Below are 25,278 nucleotides of genomic sequence, written 5' to 3'. Positions count from 1 at the left end.
CTGCCAGGTTGGCTCTAAGACTGTGTTTAGCATAAGGTCAGCTTCCTGACAGCTCAGCAGCCAATAGCTAGCAACTAATGACCCAGCCCCAGCTAGACTGGTGACAATCACAATGTTTGCATTGTTGTGGGCGAGTCTAGGCGTTGCTGTGCTTTAGTACTTCCTCTTGGAAGTACTGAAGCGTGGCACAGTGCAGATGGTTACTGCACCACGCATGCAGCGCATGATTAGATTTCTCTACTATATCACTGTAGCACAGTGCTATCTCGGGGGAGCACGCCACTACGGTGATGTAGCTGGAAAACAGGTGTGTACCCACGTGACCATTACATCACTGTAGCGTGCCATACGGTGATGTAGCGTATCACTATACCACCATAGGGAAATGTGTAAATGTGCCCAGTGACTCCTGAAATCCATGGAGCAGACTCCACATCTCCTTTCCTAGAAGCTCAGGACAGCCCAAGTTCTTCCCTGACAAAGCCCTGAAAGAGAATTGTTGCAGTCGCACATCCTTGCTTGACTCCAGTTCTAATAGGGAAGGGATCTGTTTCTGAGCTATTGCTTATGATGGCTGCTGTCATGTTGTCTGGAAGAAGTCAGGAAATGGTAACAATTGTTGGCAGGCATGCAAATCTTATCACCATCTTCCACAGGGGCACCCTGTTGATTGAATCAAAGGCCTTCAGATTAAAAAAGACCACGTAAAGATCTCAGTGTTGTTCATAGCACTTCTGCAGATGTCCAGCAACAAATATCATATCTACTGCATCTCTGACTGGTCTGAAAACCCATTCAGAATATGGTGGTAGAAAAAAACTCCAGAAATTGAGTTTTGTGTTGGTTTACACGAGTCAGAAGCAGTCCAACTTAGAATTTGCATGACTAAGAAGTGCCTCTTGCTGTTGGTGACATAATTCTATAATATCTTGTGTCCTACAGTGAAGATTTATTAGAATAATAGTCTTTCATCCCTAAGGAATCCAAAGTGCTTCCTACATTTTACTGACTGTATAAAGTCTATATATCTAGGAATCATCTTACCCAGTACTGAAGTGCAGCCCCTTCTGGCAAAATACAGAGCTATTGACCAATCCATAGAAATAGGGTGCTATAAATTTAGGAAAGGATCAGAAAAATGCTCTATCACAGAACAGGAATAGCAATTTGCACTTTGACAAGGAGAGAAATATTAAAATCCCATACAAAATTTGAAAAATGCCATTGTCTTTAACAACCACAGTAGCTCCAGACCTTGGCTTCAATTTAATTCAACATTGCACATCCAGGATCTGAAGAGCATGAATTCATAAAGGGGTATTTATTTACTCATTGCTGAGAAAGGAGGTCCCAAGTTCAATCATTAGCACTTTCTGCAGGACAGGAATTCACCTAGAAAACTTCCACTAACCAACAACAAAGACCCAACTTGTTTAGCATGGCAGATGCAAGACAATTCAGTCAACTTCTTGGACGCTTCCCCAGGTTATGGGTTGTGTGTCTTAGTAATGAGTTCATCTGTGTGTTGATAACCAGAATTTGAAGCTGGTGTCAATTCAGTGCAGAAGCAAACAGCAACATATGCCGGTTTTTATTTTAATCACTTTTTTATTAGTACTGTTTGGATTACTAAAAATGAAACCACATCACGTGTATAGAGCATAATGCTAGTCTTGGAATGACACGGCCCAGTGAGACTTCTTTTTTTTCAGTACCAAGCAGTACAGTCCTTCCTCCAAAATCAAGTCTTCTAAAAGGATATAAAGGCCTTTCTCAGCTCTCCACCTTGCCAAAGTACTATTCTTCTTCCTGGTTTCAATCTCATACGTTAGGGACAGAAATTATACGTAAACCAGTATAAATGATCAGAAACCCGTTCAAATCTATAACACAACAAAAGCTCAGTGCATACAAAACTGCTTTCAAAATGGCCAAAACCAGTTTAAGAAAAACCTGGATGGATGTAGTATCAGACTTAACTCATTTAGGTTAAATCAGCTCATTGAACTACTGTCCCAGAACCCCTCCAGATACAAGTGACCTCTCAGTCCCTCAGTGTCCCAGGATGCTTAGCACCTCCCTCACACCTCCCCCCCTCACAGGTGGTTGGGCTAGCCTTAGCCCAAGTTGTCTGCTCCAGCACAGCAGAGGCTCATGCTCTATCACCCCCTGGCTTCTGGCCTGAGCCACTGCAGGCATGTGGCTGCATTTCCAGAGTCAAAAGTGAATGTCTGTTCACTTGCTTATCGGTTCAATTTACATAGCTTAGACTAACCGGCGAACATTGAATCAATTCAGCCTTGGGCTTTCGGACTGTCTGTACTTAGTTCTAGTCAATCTTAAAGAATGGAATGGAAAAAAAATGGAAAAGCCCCATACCCAGAGCAATATCTATGCAAAAATTACTTCTCCCTCAGGAGACCGCTAGAGGCCCAGGGAGATAAAATAAGCAAAAAATGAGAAAGATCCTGCAGTACACTTCACTCCCACTCCACAAATCACTGATTGTTAATAGGAATTGCTTATCCCTAGGCTCCTCCTGTCAACTCCCCAGCCATCTGAATCATGACCAACTCATTCATAAAAACCATGTCAAATCAGAACAGATTTGTGTAAGTCTGTACAAGTCCATTCCAGAAACTGGCCGGGGATATTATTTCCTGCAAGGACATGATGACCACCACTTACAGGGTCACAACAGTGAAACATTACATGGCCCAGGAAAAAAGGCACAGTTAATACCATGTGCCTGCGCATATAGAAGCAAAAAAAAAGATACTTTCACCCTATGACAGAGTAGGAAAGGGAGTAAAATGGATAATTCTGTTTGCAAGCGCAGTTTACCTTCCTATCTTGACTTAAATTAAACTTCCAAAAGAGACTGCCCCTGTCTAAATAAAGGCATTAAGAAGAGTCTAAAGCATCTTAAAGTACCCATGACTAACAGTGCCACTGGTCTCTCAGAGGCATCCTGACCTCTGCTTAGCTGAAAGGGTGGTAGTCATGACACAAAGGGGGCTCAGTGCTTCTCCAGATTGGTGGAATTAGCGCCACCCCCTTGTGAAGGCACGATTCTCAGTTCAAAAAGGGTGCTTGCACCAATGCATCTCATACAGTTTTACATTGCCTCTTCTCATGCAACAGGAACAGTTGGAAGGAACATCAGACAGAAGGCTCAGCTGCAATCTCTTCTACTCTTCTGGCTGAATACGGGCTCTGGGGACCATCTTCAGTATGATGGGCTTCTTGGGTTGTATGAAACCCTTTGAGTCCAGTACTAGAGGGATCTTCACCACAAGGAGAGAAAAATAACAAGGTCATGCACCCTGAATGTTACAGAATATTCACCAAAGACACATTCAGGAACTTTAAATGGCAAATCTCTGCACTGAAAAAGGAAGAGATGCCTTCCACTGGCTGCTTCAAGGCAGCCACAGACACCGAGCTTGCAGCCAGGATTATCTGCCACGCAATATCAACCAACATATTTATTTCATGATAGACACAGAGCACTGACTCCAGGCTCCTGCAGCGCTAACTTCAATCATCTCTGAAAAGAAGGGCTGAAGCTGATCCCGAGCAAGACCAAGGGCATGCTGAAAGGACATTCCTTTAAGTTCTCTGACTACTGAGGTTATCTGTCTTTGGATTGCTTACTCAGTTCATAGTCTTGGGTCCCTTACTTGAACCTGGCTTAGAGGGATCTCCCCTTTTTTGAGAAAAGCCCTTTTAAGCCATGATCCAGGCAGATTTCTAAAGAAGTATGGGGAAGTTTGCCTTGCCCACAGTGTATTCATTCACTGGATCAAAGAGGTCTGCAGACTCCAGAGACATCCTTCTGAAATGTCTCACCTATGTAAAATTAACCTTCCAAATGGTTCAATAATATATATGGCAATAAAAATTGAAGATCTACAAGGTCCCTTCCAACCCTACTTCTATGATCCTGTGTCATGTATTGTACTGATTTATAATCACCTAAAGCAGTGATGCCCAACTCATCAGGTCCTGGGGACTAGAGGAGAGGAAGTGAGGCAGGTCAGTGGGCCAGACACACAGTGCTGAGCCATGTCATGTGCCTGTGAGGCTAAAATATGGCAGTGGCAGCAGTAACTGCTGTGCCTCCTGGAGATAGGGCAGCCACCACTCCTCCCACCACCAAATTTCATGGCTCATGACATGGCTTTGTGCATTGAATCTGGCCTGCCGTTTGTATGGTCATCTCTGACCTATAGTATTTAACTCCACTTATTCCTGTATGCCTCAAATCTACATGGGAAGCTTCCTTCCTGCTCTGTCACTGTGAAGATAAAACCAAGGCTTCAAATAAGGTTCAGTGCTCTACAAACTATGAATCTCTGAGGTCATAGTGCAAGGGTTTTGCATGTGGACAACCCATGCATCCTGAGCACCCTACAAGTGCCCTATGAATCCTGGGACAGAAATGAAAACGATCTCTCTACAAGACTATGCTAGCCCATCCACATTCAAACATGGGTTCTCACCGGGGTGTCTTTGCAGGTCCTGAAGGAAAATCTTTGCAACAGGACAACTAAGGCCATTTTCAGGCTGAGGAGAGCAAACCTCATTCCAATGCAATTCCTTGGACCGGCTCCAAAGGGCAGGAAGATATAGGGGTCCATGCTGTCTCTGTTCTCTTTACTGAACCTGGTTCCAAACAGAGAAATAAAGAAAGAGGTTAATTCTTCATGTCTTCTCCTAACCTTCTGCTCCATCTCTGACTCTGCCTTCATTGGTCCTAGTCTGATGTAACAGCAACTGTTGAACAGGGATTGTTTTTGAACTAGAACTGGAAAATTAATTTTTACTTTCTCCACAGCTGTCATAGGATGCGAAGATCTGCATCGGTTCAATTTGGAGGGAGGTATTGTTTCCTCATAAAGAGGTATCCTTGTATGTTGGATTATCTGCTGTCCTGATTAGTCTCAATCAACACCTAACCAGACATCCATCTTTATCGTGAATATAATGATTTGTGTGTGAGAAACTTGCTATTTGATACAGACGTGTTCTTGTGTTCTGCCCTGCCCAAGAGATTATTAGTCTGTCTGTAGACAACTCTGGTGACAGAGCTTCTCGCTAGAGAATGACCAAGTATATATTAGCATACCCATCAGACAGGTAGGAAGCAAAACTCTGGAAATATCTGCATGGAACAGAATAAAGCTCAGACAGGGGAGTACCTTTCTGCTCGTGGAAATGTGTATCCAAGAACAGCCTGGCACAAATCAAAGTAGAACATAACAGTCTGATTAGCAGGTAGATGCCAGGCCTTGGAAAGAAATCATCTGCCAAAGTTAACAAATGCCTCGGGAATTAGAATGGGGGATGAGAGATGAGGATTTAATGATGAGAAAATTTAAGAGACACCTTTTGGGGGAATAAAGAGAAGCTACACTGAGCCTAGGGGAAAGGCGGAAGCCAGCTAGGAGCTGGAAGGTCACTTGCATGATCGCTAGCTGATGAAAGCACATGCAACACTGGGCAGGGCTTTCAAATGAGAAGGTAGCTCTAAACCAGTGGTTTTCAACCGGTGGTCCCCAGACCTCTGGGCTAGGGACAGGAGTTATACATCAACCAGGTTATGTGATCAGAAACTGATTTAAACCTGTAACAGAACAGAAGCTCAGTGCATATAAACCAGTTTCAAAATGGCTGAAACGGTTTTAAGATAAACCTGCTTGAATGTAGTATCAGTCTTAATTGATGGTTTATGAAACTTCTGTCCCAGACCTCTTCCTGGTTCAAGTTAAATCACAGTCCCCCAGCATGCTTTCCAGCCCTGGGCTGGGCTGTGCTATCTGCTCCAGAGAGGAGGGCTACCCTCACCCCTCTGCTCCCTGGCTGGAGCTGTGAGGGCTGGCTGACAAGCAGGAAGTGGGGGGAAAGCCTGGCTTGGGATGCAGCCCAGTCTGAGGTAGGGGATCCCCCCACAGGCAAACCATGGCTGGGGTCTAAGGCCAGGAAGGGGGGGGGTTAAAAACCCCTTTGCCTGCTCAAATTTACTACTGGCTGCAACCATGGACTACAAATCCCAGAGACACCTAGAAGCAGGAAAAGGAAGGGATGAACAACTCTGCGGAGTCCTGTTGTTGTAATCCTTGATTGAAAATCCCAGACACCTCAGGGGGCAGCAGGAAGAGGAAGCAAACACACAGGCTATGCTGGCTATGTACCAGAAAGCCATGCTCGAGCGCCTCCCAGCTTCTGGCCTGACCCACTGCAGGCACGTGGCTGCGTTTTCTGAATGTAAGATAAATGTCTGTTCACCCCTGTTTGAATTTAATATCTGCGGTTTAGACTAATCTGCAAAGACTGAATCGATTCAGCCTTGGGCTTTCTGACTTTCTGCACCTTAGCCCTGGGGATCCACAGACTATGTCTAAGGGGCCCACAAAAGATGACTATGATCAAGCAGAAGTCCATAAATATCCACACTAACAATTCAAAGGGGTCTGCACCTACGTTCAAAATTTCCAAAGGGGTCCGCATCTCTATTCCAAATGTATCAGCGGTCCCAATGGAAAACGAGGTAGGAAATTGCTGCTCTAAACTTATCAACCGTTTGCTATTACACATCTGTCTTATGCAATAAACCTCTTTTGGCTCTTTACCTTACATTTTGAATGGTGGCTGGCAGCAACAGGCATTGTGTTCCTTCGGGCATGGCAGCCCCACTGTCTTTTGCAAATCCAGAGAACCCTAAAAGTCCAAGGAATTCCCCCACACCAAGATGCAAAGTCTAGTCGGGGGGTTGATTAAATTAAGTTTTGCTAGGAAGGGAAGAAGTGTCCCAAGAGCCAGAGGGGTCAGAAACTTTGAGGATACTCACCAGGGCATTGGGGACAGGACCCAGAGCTCTAGGGATCACCGAACGGTAAGATCAGGATTTGTCACAAGGACTTTTTCTTTCCACATGCTAATTTGCATGGCATCATGACAGTCACCTAATGGCTCTTGCTTTAATTTCTGGCTGTGAACCCCTCAATATTGCAGCTGCTGGCAGCTGGTCTTTCTGTTATTTTCTTCAGTTAATACAGTTAATTAAATTCCATGCACAGCTCATGGATGCAGACCGTAAAGCTCCCTGCATGGTGATTCTGGGACTAGATGTCAAACAATGATAAAAGCCCCATTTAAATGTAATCACACTTTCCCCACCATTGTTGCTCTTTTGACTGGCTGGCAGCAGGACAAATTTGCATTTCTTTTCCCCCACCCCCGCCCTTACCTCTCGGGCCTGAACTCCTCTGGCTCTGGCCAGTGCTCTGGATCACGATGCAGCACGTAGGCTGGGATCATGGTGACAGTCCCTTTTGGAATAGTCACTCCGTTTATCTCAATGGTCTCCTTGCAGACACGTTCAATCCGCCCGCCGGGGGGGAAGAGTCTGAGTGTTTCATTCACCACCATATCAAGATACTCCATCTGCATCATGGCTTCATAGGCGGGACTGGCCTTGGGAGAGAGTGGCAGAGGGGAATGGACTTCCAGGTCCATGGGAAGCTCTCTCAAAGCTTTCCGTGCTGCCTACAGGCACAATAGCTACCCCAAACATTTGCATGTTGCGGTGGGGATGTGACCCAGAGGCAGAAGATTCATGTCCAGCATTGCAATGTACCACGGGTAAACCTAAGGGTAATGAGCCCTGGTCATGGAGGTCTTTGCACCATGAGGCTTTTCTCACTTCCATTTAAAACTGTCTTTGAGGTAGACAAGAGGGAGTGGCCTCATTCTCTCTTGTTAACTCTGCCCCACCTTTGGCACCACTTGGAACAGAGAGGCCAGTTATTTTAGGGATGTTTCATGGGTATCTCCACCTCCCCACCAGTGCTGGGATGTTCTGACCAGAGGAAGCCTGTGTTACACTGGTGCAATGCGTGATTGTCACCCAGTGCGGCTGAGGTGTCCGGCATGGAGAACAGTCACTCTGCCTTCCACCTGGGTTTGGGATCGACCTCTGAGCAGGATGCTACTGCTGGAAACAGAGCACCAAAGATCTTACCCCATTGGGGAGAGCAGCATCAATCTCTTCATGCAGCTGCTGCTGCACATCAGGGTGAGTGGCCAGGTTATAGGAGATGAAGCTGAGAGTGGAACTGGTGGTCTCATAACCAGCAAATATAAAGACGAGAGCCTGTGCCAGAATCTCGGAGTCCGTCAGTGCTGAAGAGACAAACACATACACGAAGGGCGAAACTCAAAGAACGCAGGATTTTAGCTACCAGCAGGATTTTAGCTTAGGATCCCGCAAGGAAGAAAGTATCCCTGCCCAAAAAGCTTTCAATCCAAGACAACAATAATAGAGAGGATATGAGGAGAAGAGACAAAATAAATGATGTACAAGTTCTACATGCATGATTTTGTGGAGTTTGATATCTATAGTCTGAAAATATATCCAATAAGCACATACTCATCTTTCCTGATGGCTCTTGGCCCTTCTCATTTCCAGGAAAGTTTCTCAGATATGGGCCCGAGTCATTTGCCCAAATTTCTTTGTCTTGGAAGTTGTCTTTAAAGTTACTAACTACTACCTCTTATACAGCAACCTGTTAGGGAGGGTCTTTGGTAAGGAGTGATGACTTGGGAGAAGCAGGCAAGGAGGTGAACCAGAGAAGTGTCATTTGCAGAGTAGGAGAGGTCATGATACGAGGCAAAAGCACAGAAGACAGGATGATATGGCACCAGAAGCACTTTCAAGGTAATTTGTCCTGCCTGTTTTTCCTCTGACCTCGTGCAGATAAAGCTCTAGTTCAGCTGGTTTAAGCCCTCAAGATCAGTCACCACTGCACAGTGTCCTAGCCAAGCTTTCCATTAGGTGAGCTGTGCTACTCCATGTGCAACACACCTCATTGCTCATTCAAGTGTGATGATGAGCTATAGCTCCCCTTGGCACCAGTCAGGGATGTGGATGTTCAGCCCCTGTGAAATGCCAATTCCAATTTCCCTTTCTTTTCTGTTGGAAAGATCTAACTCGCGGCTCCCATAGCTTCATAGATGTTAGGACTGGAAAGGAGCTCAATAGACCATGAAGTCCGACCCCCTGCATAGGCAGGAAAGTGCTGGGCTCAGATGACCCCAGCCAGATGCCTATCCAACCTCCTTGTTAAGACCCCCACGTTGGGGTGAGCACCGTCTCCCTTGGGAGCCCATTCCAGATTTTGGCCACCCTAACTGTGAAGAAGTTCTTCCTAATGTCCAGTCTAAATCTGCTCTCTGCTAGCTTATGGCCATTATTTCTTGTAACCCCCAGGGCCGTCTTGGTGAGTAGAGCCTCACCAATTCCCGTCTGCACCCCCAGTTCCATAAGACCCAGAATTAAAGGAAGGGATGGGGGAAAGGGACTGTTCATCCTGACAATTATTACTAAATGCCTCTCCTCTCCTCCCCCAAAACCTACAATGGGTATCCCAGTGAGTTGTTGTGGGGGGACACACACATGACCTACAGCCTTACATTTATATGCATGCTTCTCCTCTTTAGGTTTGGAGCTGTCATCTGGGTTCTGCGAGTCAATCATCAGCTGCAAGAAATCCACCCGCTCCTGGGAACAGAAAGATGGGGAAAGCCATGTGAGCTGGTCCAACACAAGTTCAACACTAACCCAGCCTCAGTGGACAACATGGTCCTGGGGAACCTCTTGGCCTGATGACTATGAAACTTAAGGCTTAAGAGACAGGCTGAAAGCTCATTTGGAAGAAAGGAATGTTTCCACAGACGCCTAAACCAGACACTTCTCTGAACCTACCCAAGTTGGGCCAGCTGAAAGAGCTGACCAAGAGCATCTGTCACATCCACAAGAGATGCAAGTGGACTTCCCTAAAGCGAGAGCCCACAAGAAGACACATGAGCTGGACTGACCGTGTTTCTGTTCTTTTGCCGTTCCTCCTTTATATTCCTGAGGACGTTGATGAAGTAGTTCATGAATCCTGCGGGCATCACAGTCACATTCATTCTATCCAGAATAGGGGTCAGAAAGGGGAACACCACTGAAAAGGAGAGGAACAAAACGTGGGTCTGAACTGCAAACACTGAGGTTCAGCCAAGAGGTCTTCAGCGAACAGTGAGCAACAGGGCACAGCAAAAGGGGGAGCAAGGTCAGCGCACCTCAACAAAAATAACGGCAAACCACTCGCCCTGGTGCTGCCGGCGTAAACCACAGCTGGAGACGCCCCATGAACCCAGCCCAGCTCTGACTTCCTGCCAGCGGAAAGGTGTGGAGGGATCTGAATTTCACTTGGAAATCTCCTGACGTGTACACCTCTGCTCCATTCACGTTCCTTTATAGAAGAAATACTTTTTCCACCTGACCTTGACATTCACTTCATTTTGGCCTGGAGGGGTTCACCATAGACACAGTCACCACGGCGCTGCAATGGCTGTAAGAATGGGGTTTTTACCATTATTTCTACGTTAGCACCTTTATGAACCCATCTGGGGGCCTACTCCAACGACATGCTGAACACCTCCTGAAAGGGCAAGGGGACCAGGATCAGGCCCTTAGGGGGTGTAACAGAGCAGGGCCCTGTTACTAGGGACATGGGGGAGTGTGAACAGCCACACGCCCTGGAAGTGCCTCCTCATGCCCACCCCAGACCTGGAAGGACTCATCAGAGGTTGGGAAACCACGTCTGGGGACACAGTGAGTCTCCCAAAAAGGGAGCTGACATAGGTGTGGTGAACAAGGAAGAGTCACCCGTATGGGTCAGCACCAGCAGGGGGAAGCATAAAAAACGCTGAAACCAGCCTCAAAGGGCTGCACCTGGCCAGGGGTTAGCACAAACCCGCAGGCTCTGCAAAGCCTCTGAGAGAGAAAAGTGGCCAGAAGGAAGTCTGTGAAGAACCATGGGAGACAGCTAAGTGCCAATTTATTTGTTTCTGGTTTTCTGGTTGTAGCCCTGTTGGTCTAAGGACATAGGACGTAAGTTTACTTGTTGAATTATCTTTGCTCATTTTGCATTTCTGGCAAGTCCAGGGTGGCCTCAGGGCCCAGCTGCAGCAGAGGCTAGGGCCCTGAACTGTGGGTCCTTAGCCAGTGCTAGCAGCAAAGGAAAACAGTCAGCCCCACAAGCCTGACCAAAGATACCCTGCTGTGATCTTCCCAGAATCAGCCTGTAGCAGCTTACAGGGGCAGAGAGCTTAGGCGTGCAGGAGCCTCATACCTACTAACACGAGTAGTGGGCTTAAGAAGTTGAACTTGATAAACTTCTTGATGTTGGTGACAAAAGGGTCCTTTGGGTTGTTCATGGAGTCGACGTTCACGCTGAATGAAGTGCTGGTCACCACGTCCATGCTGTAGGCTCCAAAGATGCTGAGGAGAAAGGGGAGAACATGAATACGAAGGTCTCGCAGGCATCCCCTCAAGAGGTTTCTCTCCAGTAAAAATCCTGGGCAGACAGACCGTCCCCTGCAAATGGCCGCAGTACTCCCCCAGATTTGCTTCCCGCTCACATTTGGAGCAGAGGTCTGCTGCCCCCAGAGAACTACTCACTCCTTCATGTCCATGGACTCATCATTATCCACTTTCTTCTGCACTGTTTTAACTAATGTGTCTGCATAGGAATGGATGATGGGTAACATCTGAAACGCAAAACAAAGCACAAGGCACTGCAGACTCCTTCACATCCATTAAGCAGAGCCACACAGTGCCAGGGAAGGGCATTGCTGTGCGCTAACTGTCAGTTAATAGCCATCGACTCTGGTTTGAGACTGGGGGGTGGGGTTCATTGGATGGCTTCAGACCCCACTGGGAAATGAAGGGGGTTGCTCTCAAGTCACTGACTGGTCCATGCAGCCAGATGGGTAGCAACTCGAAAGGGTCCCCTGCAAACACCCCTGCACGTGCCAGCGTCCCACGTGTTGCAGACAGCGGAGCAGGAACTCTCCAACAGTGACAGAGAAAGCTACTGCAGGACGGGAAAGCCCTGCCCCCAGAGCACAGTGTGGGATGTGAGGCACCAACAAACTCATCCTCCTGCCTTCCCGTCGCACTTGCAATACAGCAGCGGTCCAGTCCCCTATCGCTCTTCCTGAAGAGTGATCGGAAGAAGAGGTCCCAGATCGATGGTGGGCTCCAGGGAAGGGTGCTGCCGGGCTACAGCGTGTAAGGGCTGTTACACTTGGAAATGTTTCATATTTTAGGTCTGCCTGCACTTCTAGCCTCCCTGGCTTTACCTCCTTTAGCCGCCCGCTGGTGAACGTTGGAGACAGCACAGTTCGAATCCTCTTCCACTGCTCGTCTGGAGCTATTGTGATGGCAGATTCCAGCTCACCATTGAGACCAAAGTTCTGGGGAGGAAGAACACAGAAGAGGTCCCTGTTTATACAGGGCATGGCCTTAGGACTTCAACCAGCCCGCTCACATGTTGGCCTTGAAAATGGATCATGGATCTTGCCCATAAAGCCTGAGCAATGGGAGGCCTGGGCCTCTCATTGCAGGAAATGGCAAGATCGGGTCCATTCTCTTGATGGCTGCAAATGTGGAAGCAGAGGCTGAAGACAGCTTAGACCAAGACTGTCAAAAAGTAACCAGGAGAACTTCAGAACCCATGGGAAATATCATTGTCCTTCCCTTGCAGATTCAGAAATGGATGCAGAGAGCAGTAAAATGCCTACACAGTTGCATGGGTAAAAAATTGGCTGACGGGGCACGCCCAGAGAGTAGTGGTGGATGGGCTGTACTCAACCTGGAGAGATGTGAGCAGTGGGGTAACCCAGGGCTCAGTCCTTGGGCCTACGCTGCTCAACATCTTCATCAGTGACTTGGACAAGGGGGTGGAAAGCACGCTGTCCAAGTTTGCTGATGACACTAAGATGTGGGGCAAGGTGAACACACTTGAAGGGAGAGAGAGGCTGCAAATAGATTTAGACTACAAAAGTGGGCAGCTGAGACTAGGATGGGGTTCAACGTAGACAAATGCAGGGTGCTGCACCTCGGGAGAAGAAATCCATGGAATATCTACAGGCTGGGGAGCTCCCCTCTTGAAAGCACAGAGGTGGAAAGGGATCTTGGAGTCATTATTGACTCCAAGATGAACATGAGCCACCAATGCCAGATGCCAGCCAGCAAGGCCAGCCATATCTTGTCATGCATCCAAAGGTGCATCTCAAGCCGATCCAGAGAGGTGATGCTTCCCCTCTGCGTGACTTTGATCAGGCCGCAGTTGGAGTACTGCGTCCAGCACTGGGCGCCGCACTTCAGGAGGGAAGTGGCCAGCCTGGAGAGGGGTCAGAGGAGGGCCACACGCTTGGCTGGAGGGCAACAGGACAGGTCCTATGAAGAGAGGCTGAGGGACCTGAACCTGTTCAGCCTTAGCAAGCGGCGGTTGAGGGGGGACCTGGTGGCTGCCTACAAACTCATCAGGGGAGATCAACAGCAAATAGGTAGAGCCCTTTTCTCCCCAGCACCACATGGGGTGATGAGGAACAATTGTAATAACCTGATGGAGAATAGGTTTAGGTTACAGATTAGAAGGCAATATTTTACAGTTAGGGTGGCCAAAATCTGGAACCAACTTCCCAGGGAAGTGGTCCTTGCCCCTACCTTGGGCAAATTCAAGAGCGGGTTGGATGATCACCTGTCTGGGGTCTTGTGAACCCAGCATTCATTCCTGCCTGTGGCAGGAGGTCAGGCTAGATGATTTGTTCAGGTCCCTCCTGACCCTAGCTTCTGTGGAACTATGAAGCTTGTCAAAGATCACTGAAAGGTGAAGCAGAACTCAAGCGTTCTGATTTCTAATTCTGTGCTCGGAGCAGACTGGGTAGTTTAAAGACTGCTCTGCCCTGGGAGAAAATCTGACTTTTTTGTGCATATCCACCCCATCAGATATATATGGATCAGCTCTGTTCAAGACACCTACCCGGCGATTGGTAAAGAGGGTGTAGCATTCTTTCACCAGGATGGTTTTGATGATTATAGGATCCAGAATAGCCAGTACAGGTTGCCTGCCATCGAAAATCCTGGGACAAAGAGCAACTCGCAATTAGTCCTTTGCTTGCTATTATACAGAGCAGGTGTGCCTTGAGTTGGTTATGAATAAATACACATGCATACTAATGTACTGATGCCCAATAATAAAGGGGTTCACAATGGTTCTCGCAAAAGCAGTACCGAAAGGAGAAGATGCCAAAATTGTTTTACTATGCACTAAACAGGAGGCATTGGATGGGGGAGATGTTGTAAGCTCTGCTATCTGGACATATCTAGCAAGCAGGACGTGTTAAGGCAGAAAGTTGCTGATCATCTTTGCATTAATTCATCGTGTTTGTGCCGTCAAAGTGCTCTTTGTTTCTGTCATTGCCACCTGGTGATGATGAATCCAGTTGGATTAGCTTAAATATAGGGTAAATGGATTTCTCTATATAGTGACTTAGGCTGTAAACAGACATCACGCTTGTAGTATTACTAGGAACCTACCAAATTCATGGTGGGAGTGGGGTGCGCGGCAGCTCCTTTAATCTTGCAGGTTCCCTCATGCACCCTCCCACCATTGATTTGCTCCTGATCGGCGGGGGAGGCAAAAACCACCGTTTTAAATATGGTGCCGTATTTGTGGCTCACTGATGACTGGCCAGAAGATAGGAATAGCACCATATTTAAAACCACGGTTTTTGCCTCCCTGGTAATCAGGAATGAGCAGTGAGATGCATGGCAGCTCCTTTTATTTTGCAGGTCCCCCCCCGTGTGCCTTCCCACACTGCCTGCTGCTCACCCCTGATCAGCAGGGAGGCGAAAACCACAGCTGTAAATGTGGCTCTGAGTTTGCCTCCCAGCCAGTCAGCAACAAACAGCATGGCTGCCAGGTGAGTGGCAAAAATGGCACCATATTCAAAACTGCAGTTTTTGCCTCCACCCATCAGGAGTGAGCAGTGGGCTGCCGGGTCCCTCTACCAATCAGCAGTGGGGGTGGGGGTACACATGGGAACCTGCAAGATTAAGGAGCCGCCATGGCCGCAACATCAGCCATCAATTACGTAGATCCCTGAACGTTACATATGACCTTGTATTACTGCAAAAAGCAAGTCCATAGATGTGCACCCTACCTGCATCCCAGCTAGGACTGGGAGCTGCAGCTCTTCGTGCCATCCTCCCTCCAAGGCTGATGAGCGCTCAGACTGCATGCTGCCCTGGTCCTTGGGGCAGCAACAGCTCCCTAGGTGCTTTCCCAGAGACAGCAGCGGAGACCAGGTCACTGCAGGTGTGCGCCACCATTTTTGTCATGGCAGCTTGCTCTTGACCCTGCTGCAATGCCCTCAGTCCCAGCCTGGGAACTGCAGCTCTGTTTCCCTCCGCTGCTGCTGCCCTGGTGCCAGCACTGATGCCCATCAGTCACTGACAGCTGCCCAGTGATTTGTCTTCCCCAGCAGGGGATAAGGCAGGCTGTCACTGATCCAGCTCATAGACATGTTCCCCTGCAGGAGGATGGGGAGTTGGGGAGAACAAAACAGCAACCCCCTATTACTCCCTAGCAGGACAGCACACCTCTGCAGTGATTCAACAGCACTCTGGGGGCCTGTGAAGTACGAACACATATTTATGCACCACTAAAAAGAACTGCAACATGTAGCACTGCTAAGACTCATCTGCCCACGGACTTATAATGAGGAGAGAAAAACTATAGACTCTGTTTCAGAATTTGTTCATCCTCCAGGTTCAGCCTGACGATCAGTAAAACCCAGGAGCTTGGCCAAAGGGCAATGGAGACTGGTAAAGCATGGGGCTTGCAGGTTTCACTCTTTTCAAAATGTTTTGGGTTTCATTAAACTTTCCAGGGTTGTGCATAACAATTCCCCTGCAGCTCTAGAGCTCTCAGAGGCAAAGGGAGAAGAGACCCCGAGCTCCTACCAACACAAAGCCTGCGCTGTACACGCAACAGAGCCAGGTTGGAAGGTAGCTCAGCGCCTTGTTCCACGAAGGAGCTTGGGGATCAGAAAAAAATCTACAGCTGCCTGGAGCTCACTCTCTGCCTGAGCCACCCAGAGCAGCAGCTTCTTTGAAACTAGCAGTCAGAGTGTCTGAGGCTGTCAGAGGAGCAGTCCCTTACCCAACTGGGAGACAGAAGACGGGCAGAACGGCACCAGCTGGCAGAGTTCACCTGGAGCCCTGGGAAGGTGTCTGGGCCACACTGACCTGATGTGCAATTATGTCAAGGTGTATGGGTTGGGGAGGAGCCCCAAAGGGCAGAAAGGGCCCCTGTGAGAACCCGGTTGTTGAGGGAGAAAGCAAAGCAGCAGAAAGTCCCCTGTGATTGCAAGGAAGCTGGGAGCAGAGGTACGTGGTATTTTGTACTGCAAGTATTCTTGGAGGAGCCTCAGACATGCCAAAAAGAGAGTTGTGCTATTGTACAGCCTGTCTGACTTCAGACTAACATGGCCAACTACTTCTGTCCCCCATAATCCAACCTGGAATTAAAGTGCCAAGATGGAGTGGGAGAGGCCACACTCAACAATCAGCCCTTGGAAGGGGCATCAGTATTTCTCTTTTGGTGGTTCCTGGATGACATCCCAAACTGGCAATTTCCTTCAGTGCAAAACTCACCCCCATATTTTGCCGTACTTCTCAAAGCACTTCTGGTCAAAATTCAGAATTCCCTGCAAGAGAAAACCAGAGGTTGGATGGCTGCAAGCAAACTGAGGGAAGCAGGACCACAGCTTGGATTGTGTGGAGGTATTTAATGACATCACACAGGTACAACAACCAGCAGTGATGGGTCAAGTGAGTGTCCTTGGAAACTGGGCTAGGGCTGCAGGATGGGAAACTTTAAGAAAACCAGTGGCTTGTAATAAAAAGATGGGAGAAAAACATGAGGGACTTTGTTAGACCAATTTATTTTTCCAACTACTTAGTTGATATAATAAGAGATAACACATTTAGCCAAAGAACCTCATCTGCCAAGGGGTACAAGCCAGTTATGACTCCCTCCCAGAGCCCAAGGTTACTGAAAAGTCCTTATCATCTGAAGAAGCTCAGCGAAACTGCTGTCACTCACATGCCGGTATTCAAGGAAGGTCCCGATGAAAGGAAGAGGCCTTGGCCCGGGAATGCCCACCTTCTTAAAGAACCCGTATGGCCAGATCCCATAGCTGCAGGTAAACGGAGGGCAAATAAGTTAGATGCTGGATGATTGCGCAAGGGGAAGAGTATGGTCTTCACTCTGATAAAAAGCTGTTTAAACAGCAGGCCACTCTTGCTTAGACATTGCTGAAGTAATGGACTGATAACAGGGAGACAGATAAGGCCTACAGGGAAAAAAAGCACTGCACCAGGATCTGTTTTATTGGCCTGGGAAAAAAAGAGAAACACAAAACTTTAAAACTCTTGGTTCAGAGGTGATACCTTTTTAATAGACTAACTAAAAAACAGCAAAAAAATGCTCTTTTTGCAAGCTTTTAGGCATGTGCACCCTTCTTCTGCACCAGGATGACCTGCACATAACATTTGAGCACAGATCCCTCCCCCCCAGGAAATACCCCAGCTCTATGGCAGGGTGCCAGCCTTTCCACAGCAGTGCCCTAACATGCAGGGCTGGTTTCCCCCCACACTCCTCCCCTCTTTCCAGATACACAGCATGCCCTTGTACTGAGACACAGTTTTAATCCTCTCCACTACCCCAGCTTGCTTTGCAAACAGAATGCCAGCTAGCTGGTTTGTCCAGTTTTTCCCACGCCCATGGTGCCCTCTTCTCCTGAAGTCTCCCTTCTGCAAATAAACATCAGTCCCTTCCCTGATCTGCCCCTCCCTTCCATCCTATTGGGCCGACACAGCACGGAAAACTCTGCCTTCAGTTTCCTTTTTGGTATGAGTTAAGGCATGCAGGTTTCCACTTACAGAAGGAAAAGCATCACAAACACAAGGAGCAGCATCCACGTTTCTGGCGATAAACTTGGAAGGAAATCCATTTTGTCTGGTGCCTGCTCCGAACCAGCCCTTCTCTCCTGGCTGCCTTGAAAAGTTTTTCAGCCCCGGGGTTTCCCTGGAAGCAGTGCTGGGGATCACGTGAGCCAGTAGGCAGGGCTGATTGCTCTCACTGGGCTGTCATTAACTCTCAAGCAGGATTCTCCTTTCATGAAGATGTAAATAAGCTGCTCGGTCTCCAATATTGCAGTTTACCATGAAAACCAAGGACAGCATGTGGAAATGGCTGGGACACATGACTTGTGAGGACAGGATGAGGGACCTGGGGTTATTTAGTCTGGAGATGAGAAGATGGGGGGGGGGGGGTGGCAGGACGACCTAGGGGCGCCGTGACCTCCCCTAGCACCCTTGCCTACTGTGCCAAGTCTGGGTCCTGAACACACCCTCTGTCTCACCCACCATGTCTTTGATTTTATACTATCAATGGGAGGCTGCCTTCCTGCCCACCCCGGCACGGGGCCGGTCTTGCTATACCACGATTCTGGGGCTACTCCCTGTGCCGGCCCTCGCCGGCCTGTCTCTGCGACTGTTCTAAGTAGCCCGCTCTCTCTTCGGGCTTCCTAGTAGACTCGCCCTTCTCTCCGGGGCCTTCCACTGGGCTTGCCCCCTTCCGGGGCTTCCCCTTCACAGGCAGTGCCCCACTGGGCCTGCTCAATGTCCAATATACACACCCTTTCCCAGGGCCTGCTCCAAGATACACGCGCCTCACATGCTCCCCTGCCCACACTGGGGCCCTTGCTGGTGCTTCTCGCGCTCTCCGCCCCCACCAGGGCCCTCTATGCCCGACTCAGGCTTCCCTGAATAGGGGCTCAGGTGGCCTCAGCCTTACCTGGCTCCCGGATCCCTTTTCAGATCCTGCGCCTGACTCGGGCTTCTCAGGTTGGGGGTCAGGCGGCCTTAGCCTCACCTGGCCCCCCAAACCCACCTCTTCAGGCCTATGCCCCACTGGTGCTTCTGCCTACACCTAGCTCTTCCCGAAGCTGCCCCCACTGGGCTGGGGTTGGGACACCCCCCAAAACACAGCACCCCCTGTGGTGCCAGGAACACCCCCACTTTACTGGGGAGCTCCTAATGAGGCCCCCTCCACCCCTACAGCCTCGCCTGGTCCTCCCGTTCATAATTACAACTATCAACCCAAAAACAGAAACTCAAAGCCCCTCAGCTACAGCGTAAATCTTAAGCCAACCTGGCCAACCGTCTCTCATCCCTGTCAGGGTCCTCTCCACCCTGTACCTGCATGCTGATGCACAACACTGCCCTGATCGCTCTAGCAGAGGTCTTGCTGCTTAGACTGCCAGAGGGGTACTGAACTCTGGCCTCAGCATCCTCTGTTTATAAAGGCCAGGCCCTGCCCCCTTCCGGTCAGCTGACACAATCAGTTGCTTTAGCAACTCACACCTGTGCTGCCCTATTGAGTAGCAGCTAAGCCCGTGTTACCATTATCAGTAGCAGGCACTTTAGTGCCCTGCTACAGGGGGATTTAATAGCAGTCTTCATTTCCCTGAAGCAGGGTTGAAAAGAAGATGGAGTTGGACTGTGCTCAGTAGTGGCTGATGACAGATCAAGGAGGACTCATAGATTCATAGATGCTAGGGCTGTAAGGGACCTCAGCAGATCATCGAGTCTGACTCCCTGCCCTGGGCAGGGAAGAGCGCTGGGGTTAAATGAGCCTAGCCAGGTGCTTGTCCAGCCTCCTCTTCAAGACCCCCAAGGTAGGAGACAGCCTCCCTTGGACGCCTATTCCAGATTCTGGCAACCCTTACTGTACAGAAGTTCTTTCTGATGTCTGACTTATATCTGCTCTCTGACAGTTTTTTGCCATTATTCCTAGTTACTCTAGGGGGTGCCCTGGTAAACAGAGCATTTCCTATTCCTTCCTGACCCCCACTGATGAATTTGTTCATCTTGGAGTCAGCTATGACTCTCAGATCCCTTTCTGCTACAGTGCTGCTAAGAGGGTCATCCCACAGCCTGTGTTGGTGATTCCTTCTTCCCAGGTGCAGCAGTGTGTATTTGTCCTTGTTGAATTGCATCCTATTCTGCTGTGCTCACTTCTCCAACCTGTTCAGATCCACCTGGATTCATACCCTGCCCACTAATGTGTTTGCTTTACGCCATAATTCGGTGTCATCCACAAATTTGGACAGAGTGCTCTCCACACCCTCATCCAAGTCACCGATGGAGACATTGAACAGCACCGGGCCAAAGACTGAACATTGGGAAACTCCACTGGCCACATCTTTCCAGGTCAATGCTGCCCTGTCTACCACCACTCTCTGAGTGCATCCAACTAGCCAATTTGCCACCCACCTGACCATGTAATCATCTATATTGTCATCGGGAAGGCTTTGGCTTCCATGACCACAGCCCGCTCTTTGGCAAGAGAGGCAGTGAGCTGCTGGGAAGAGATGGCCTCCAGCTCTCTCCCCTGGGGAGAGGCTCTTCTCAGCCAGACTGGCTGGGATCGGGGGACTACAGCCACTGATGGCCCGCTGAGCAACCCTAGCAAAGCAGCAGGCCAAGGCACTTAAGGGAGCCCACCCCTGCCCCAGTCCTGGTACAATCTGTGAGCAAGGCAAGAACCCCCAAGGGGACACTTGCCTGCCTGTACCAAATGCCAGGAGCTTGGGGAATAAGCAGGAGGAGCTCAACCTCGTGCTCAATGCAAATAATTATGATGTCTTAGGGATAACGGAGATCTGGTGGGACTCCACTCATGACTGGACCTTGGGTATAGATGGCTACACACTGTACAGCCGGGAGCAAGTAGATAAAAGGGGCAGGGGTGTAGCTCTCTATGTTAAGGAAAGCTACGCATCCCTGCAAGCTGATATTGGCGACCAGGGAGGACGACTGGAGACCACCTGCGTTAAAACACATGGGGAACATGGCACAGGGGACACAACGGTGGGAGTCTACTACAGACCTCCCACCCAAAGTCCTGAGCTTGACCAGGAGTTTGCCTGGGAACTGGCTGAGGCCACATGCTCCAGGACCATGGTGGTCATGGGTGACTTCAGTTACTCGGACATGTCACGGGAGGATCACTCAGCAAAATCCGAGCGGTCGCAAAGCTTCCTCTCATGCGTGGATGACCTCTACCTGACTCAAGAAGTCTATGGGCCAACAAGAGACAAAACACTGCTTGATCTGGTACTGGCTACTGGGGATGACCTAATCGGTGGCCTAGAGATTGACGGGAAGCTGGGTGACAGCAAACATGAGCTGATCACCTTCACCATCCGCCGTAAAGCTGGCAAGTCAGTCAGCAACGCAGAAGTCCTTGACTTCAGAAAAGCTGACTTCGACAAGCTCAGGAGGCTCGTCAGTGAGGTCCTAAGGGACCACGACCCCAGGGGGAGGGCAGTTCAGGAAGAGTGGTTGTTCCTCAAGGCACAAGCTAATTCTATTCCATCTGGGAGGAAAGGCAGCAAGAAGGCACAGCAGACCCCCTGGCTCTCCAGAGACCTAACAGACCTCCTGAGGTGAAAAAGAAAGGCCTACAAAGGATGGAGGATGGGATACACCTCCAAAGAGGATTATTCTGCACTGGTTCGGTCCTGCAGGGAGCAAACCAGGAAAGCCAAGTCTCCAGCTGAACTCCAACTAGCTTCCAGCATCAAGGACAATAAAAAGTCCTTTTTCAGATATGTGGGGACCAAAGGAAAAACAAGGGCAACATTGGACCCCTGCTAAACCAGATGGGACAACTGATGCCCAGGAAAAAGTCAACCAGTTAAATGGGTACTTTGCATCGGTGTTTCATCAGTTCCATGGGACGCCCATGCCCGCTATGGGACAGGGAGGTCTGGGTGAGGGAGACCCCCAGCCCTCCATTAATGCTGAGCTCGTGAAGGAACATCTTGAGAAGCTGGATACCTTCAAGTCAGCCGGCCCTGACAATCTGCACCCCAGGGTACTCAAGGAGCTGGCGAGCATCATAGCCTAGCCTCTGGCACGGATCTTCGCAAACTCCTGGCGCTCTGGTGTAGTGCCTGAAGACTGGAAGAAGGCCAATGTGGTGCCGATCTTCAAGAAAGGGAGGAGAGTGGATCCAGCTAACTACAGGCCCATCAGCCTGACTTCTATCCCTGGGAAGATCTTAGAAAAGTTTATTAAAGAGGTCATCCTTAATGGACTGGCCGACACCAACAACCTGAGGGATAGCCAGCACGCGTTTGTTGTGGGTAGGTCTTGCTTGACCAATCTCATTTCCTTCTACAACCAGGTGACCTATCACCTGGACAAGGGACAAGAGATTGATGTCATATATCTTGACTTCAAAAAAGCCTTCGATCTGGTATCCCATGATCACCTCTTGGCAAAATTAGCTAACTGTGGCCTTGGGTTCACCATGATTTGCTGGCTGGGAAATTGGCTCTGTGATCAGACCCAGAGGGTAGTAATTGATAGAAGTCACTCATCATGGTGTCCAGTGACCAATGGGGTCCCCCAAGGCTCTGTCCTTGGACCCATATTGGTCAACATCTTCATTAATCATGTGGACATTGGAGTCAGGAGTGGACTGGGCAAGTTCACTGATGACACCAAACTTTGGGGCAAAGCATCCACGCCAGAAGACAGGCAGGTGATCCAGGCTGACCTGGACAGGCTCAGCAAATGGGCGGACGAGAACATGATGGTGTTTAACACTGAAAAATGCAAGGTTCTCCACCTTGGAAGGAAAGTCCTGCAGCATCCTTATAGGCTTGGCAGTGCTACGCTGGCTAGCACTACGGAAGAAAGAGACTTGGGGGTCATGACTGACCACAAGATGAACATGAGCCTGCAATGCGATGCTGTGGCTAGTAAAGTGATGAAAACTCTGGGTTACATCCACAGATGCTTCTCAAGCAAATCCCAGGACGTCATTCTCCCCTTGTACTCGGCCTTGGTGAGGCCGCAGCTGGAGTACTGCGTCCAGTTTTGGGCTCCACAATTCAAAAAGGAAGTGGAGAAGCCTGAGAGAGTCCAGAGAAGAGCCATGCACATGATCAGAGGTCAGGAAAACAGACCTTATGATGACAGGCTCAGAACCATGGGGCTCTTTAGCCTGGAAAAGGGCAGGCTCAGGGGTGATCTGACGGCCACCCATAAGTTTATCAGGGGTGACCACCAGGATCTGGGGGAATGTTTGTTCACCCGAGCGCCACAAGGGATGATGAGGTCGAACGGTCATAAACTACTACAAGACCGTTTCAGGCTGGACATAAGGAAGAATTTCTACACTGAGTCATTCAAGGCCAAGAATTATTTCCTGAGACAAAAATCCCTTGAGGGCTTGCTGGAAGACCAGGCACTGCGCTAGTGTAGTCTACATTTGAGGATTTCATGAGACTTTTCCACTGCTAACTTTTATAACTAGTCCATACCATTCTCAGGCTTATTTTTTCTCCCTTATGCTCCTTTTTTGACTCTACACTATTTCTTCTTGTCCCCAGTCTTAACACATCAACTCTGTTTTTCCTTTCTTCTTCCTTCCCACCCCCAATTTAATGCTGCTACAATTCACTTTTCTCCCCAGCCAATAAGTCCTACCTTGCCAGAGCAAAGAACCAAAGCCCAAATCATCAGAGATATATAGAGGCCAAACTCCTACAGAGATCAGTGAGTCAGAGGCCTAACTACTGTTAATGAGCTGGACCCATGTGACAGGTGAACTCATTTTATTTTGCCCGAAACACATGGGCACATTACAGACTGCCTATCGGATAGACTGCACATGTCCCACAAGACATAGCTTACATTGCCCATGTCCCAAAATAGTAAAATAATAATATCACAGTGTGAGAAAAAGCACATTGAACTGGGGCTGATGGAGGAGGGGACCTTTGCTGGGAGCGTATTCAGGGTTTCCAAGCATGGCAGCCTTCCTCAACGTTTCGGTAAAGATCCAATGGGTCCAACAATGGTGCACTCCTCACGGGTCTATACCGTCCCTATTCACATAAAAGGGGGTTTTGTTTGTTTGTTTCCCTGTTTGCAGCTTCGGGATCTGATCATTTGGCTTCTTCAAGAAATTGAGTCTTTTTGGGTGGAGAGCACTGCCTTTCTGTGTTACGTGCTTGGGATACTGGGAGAGGAGTTCGAGGAGGCTCCTGGCGCTCACGCAGCCCAGCTCGCAGGCTGCCTGGATAATTACACCCTGCCGTTGTTACCGCTCTGCTAGTTAACCCTGCTCAGACTCACCGCGGCGAGCTCCCCGCCCACTCCCGCACTGCCAGAGGTGACATGGTGCACGGTGACAAGGAGAGTTTCCAGAAATACGGGAAAATCAGGGGGCAAATCTTCTCCTATCCCAATGCGTCTCTCTCCATGCTGGCACCTGTCTTACACAGGCCACTGCTGGGTCAAATTCAAAAGTCCAAGTGAGAGACTAAGATAAGAGGAATTTCAGTGTCATGTTTAGAAGACCTGCTCCTCCTCTTCCCCCCGCCCCCGATGCATCCCCTAAGTCACTGTTCCTCTCAGCCCATTATCCCCGAAACCCAATTGCGTCCCTCTGCCCCACTCCTTATCTCCCCTCCACCCCACATCCCCTGGACTCCTTTTCACCCCATCCAGTCCTAATGCCCACAGCTCCCTTTTTCCTCCAGACTCCTTCCTCGCACAGCCTGCTTTCTCCCATAGCCGCAGTCCCCACAACCCACCTCCAGCCCCTCTCCAGCTGATCTCCTTCAGCTCCTGTCCCCACATTCCTGGATCTCCAAATCACGTCAGCCTCATCCCCCTCCCCTGAGAAATATGTACTTTTGTGGGCTACAGCCTACTTCAGTGGTTTCCAACCTGTGGTCCATGGACCCCTGAAGATCCATGGACTATGTCTAAAAATTGCTATGAGCAAACAAAGGTTGAATACCCACACTTACAATTCAAAGGGGTCTGCATCTCTATTCAAGATGTTTTAGGGTTCCATAAATGACAAAAAGTTTGAAAACTACCGGCCTACTTCATCAGATGCTCTGAATGGACTTTCAAAGAGCAGGGATATTAAATAGAAAGGAATATAATCATTTCAATACAGAGGACAGGGAAAGAGGAAGGTAAGAAGGAGGCACTGATGAAGGAGGCAAAGGTAGGTTGAAGAGATCAAAAAAGCTAAAAAAGGCAGTTAACCCCTTGGGGAACTTGGGACTTATAAAAAAAATAGTCCAGGTAATGGGATAAGGCTCCATATTTAACACAACCCAGTCTGTGGATGATTTCTCGTTCCACTATTTCATGTCCAAGGTGGTTTTTAAAAGGTTTTGTGGTTAGGGACCAGCGACAGTGAGGTCAGAGATAACAGCTCTGAGGGTAAATAGACTAATCTCCGATGTATTTATAGTTCCCCATGTGAGAAA

General features: G+C 49.0%; 1 protein-coding gene across 1 annotated transcript; it reads right to left on the bottom strand.

Annotated features, from left to right (window-relative positions):
- Positions 1 to 1,570: 1,570 nt before the first annotated feature.
- Positions 1,571 to 17,988, bottom strand: LOC149855033 (cytochrome P450 3A24-like). The gene is made up of 13 exons (XM_090024038.1): positions 17,849 to 17,988; positions 17,010 to 17,103; positions 16,559 to 16,611; positions 13,881 to 13,980; positions 12,196 to 12,309; positions 11,513 to 11,601; positions 11,184 to 11,332; positions 9,883 to 10,010; positions 9,478 to 9,565; positions 8,027 to 8,187; positions 7,253 to 7,479; positions 4,506 to 4,668; positions 1,571 to 3,287 (listed from the first exon to the last, which is right to left on the bottom strand). Exons 1-13 carry the CDS (start codon positions 17,917 to 17,919, stop codon positions 3,192 to 3,194), a joined length of 1,533 nt encoding a protein of 510 aa, XP_089880164.1. The 5' UTR covers positions 17,920 to 17,988; the 3' UTR covers positions 1,571 to 3,191.
- Between the last annotated feature and the right edge of the window lie 7,290 nt (positions 17,989 to 25,278).

Source organism: Crocodylus siamensis, chromosome 12, assembly GCF_052110815.1.
Source record: "Crocodylus siamensis isolate JL-2025a chromosome 12, ASM5211081v1, whole genome shotgun sequence".
In the NCBI taxonomy this organism is placed as follows: Eukaryota; Metazoa; Chordata; order Crocodylia; family Crocodylidae; genus Crocodylus; species Crocodylus siamensis.
This window is presented reverse-complemented; position numbering and strand designations above follow the sequence as displayed.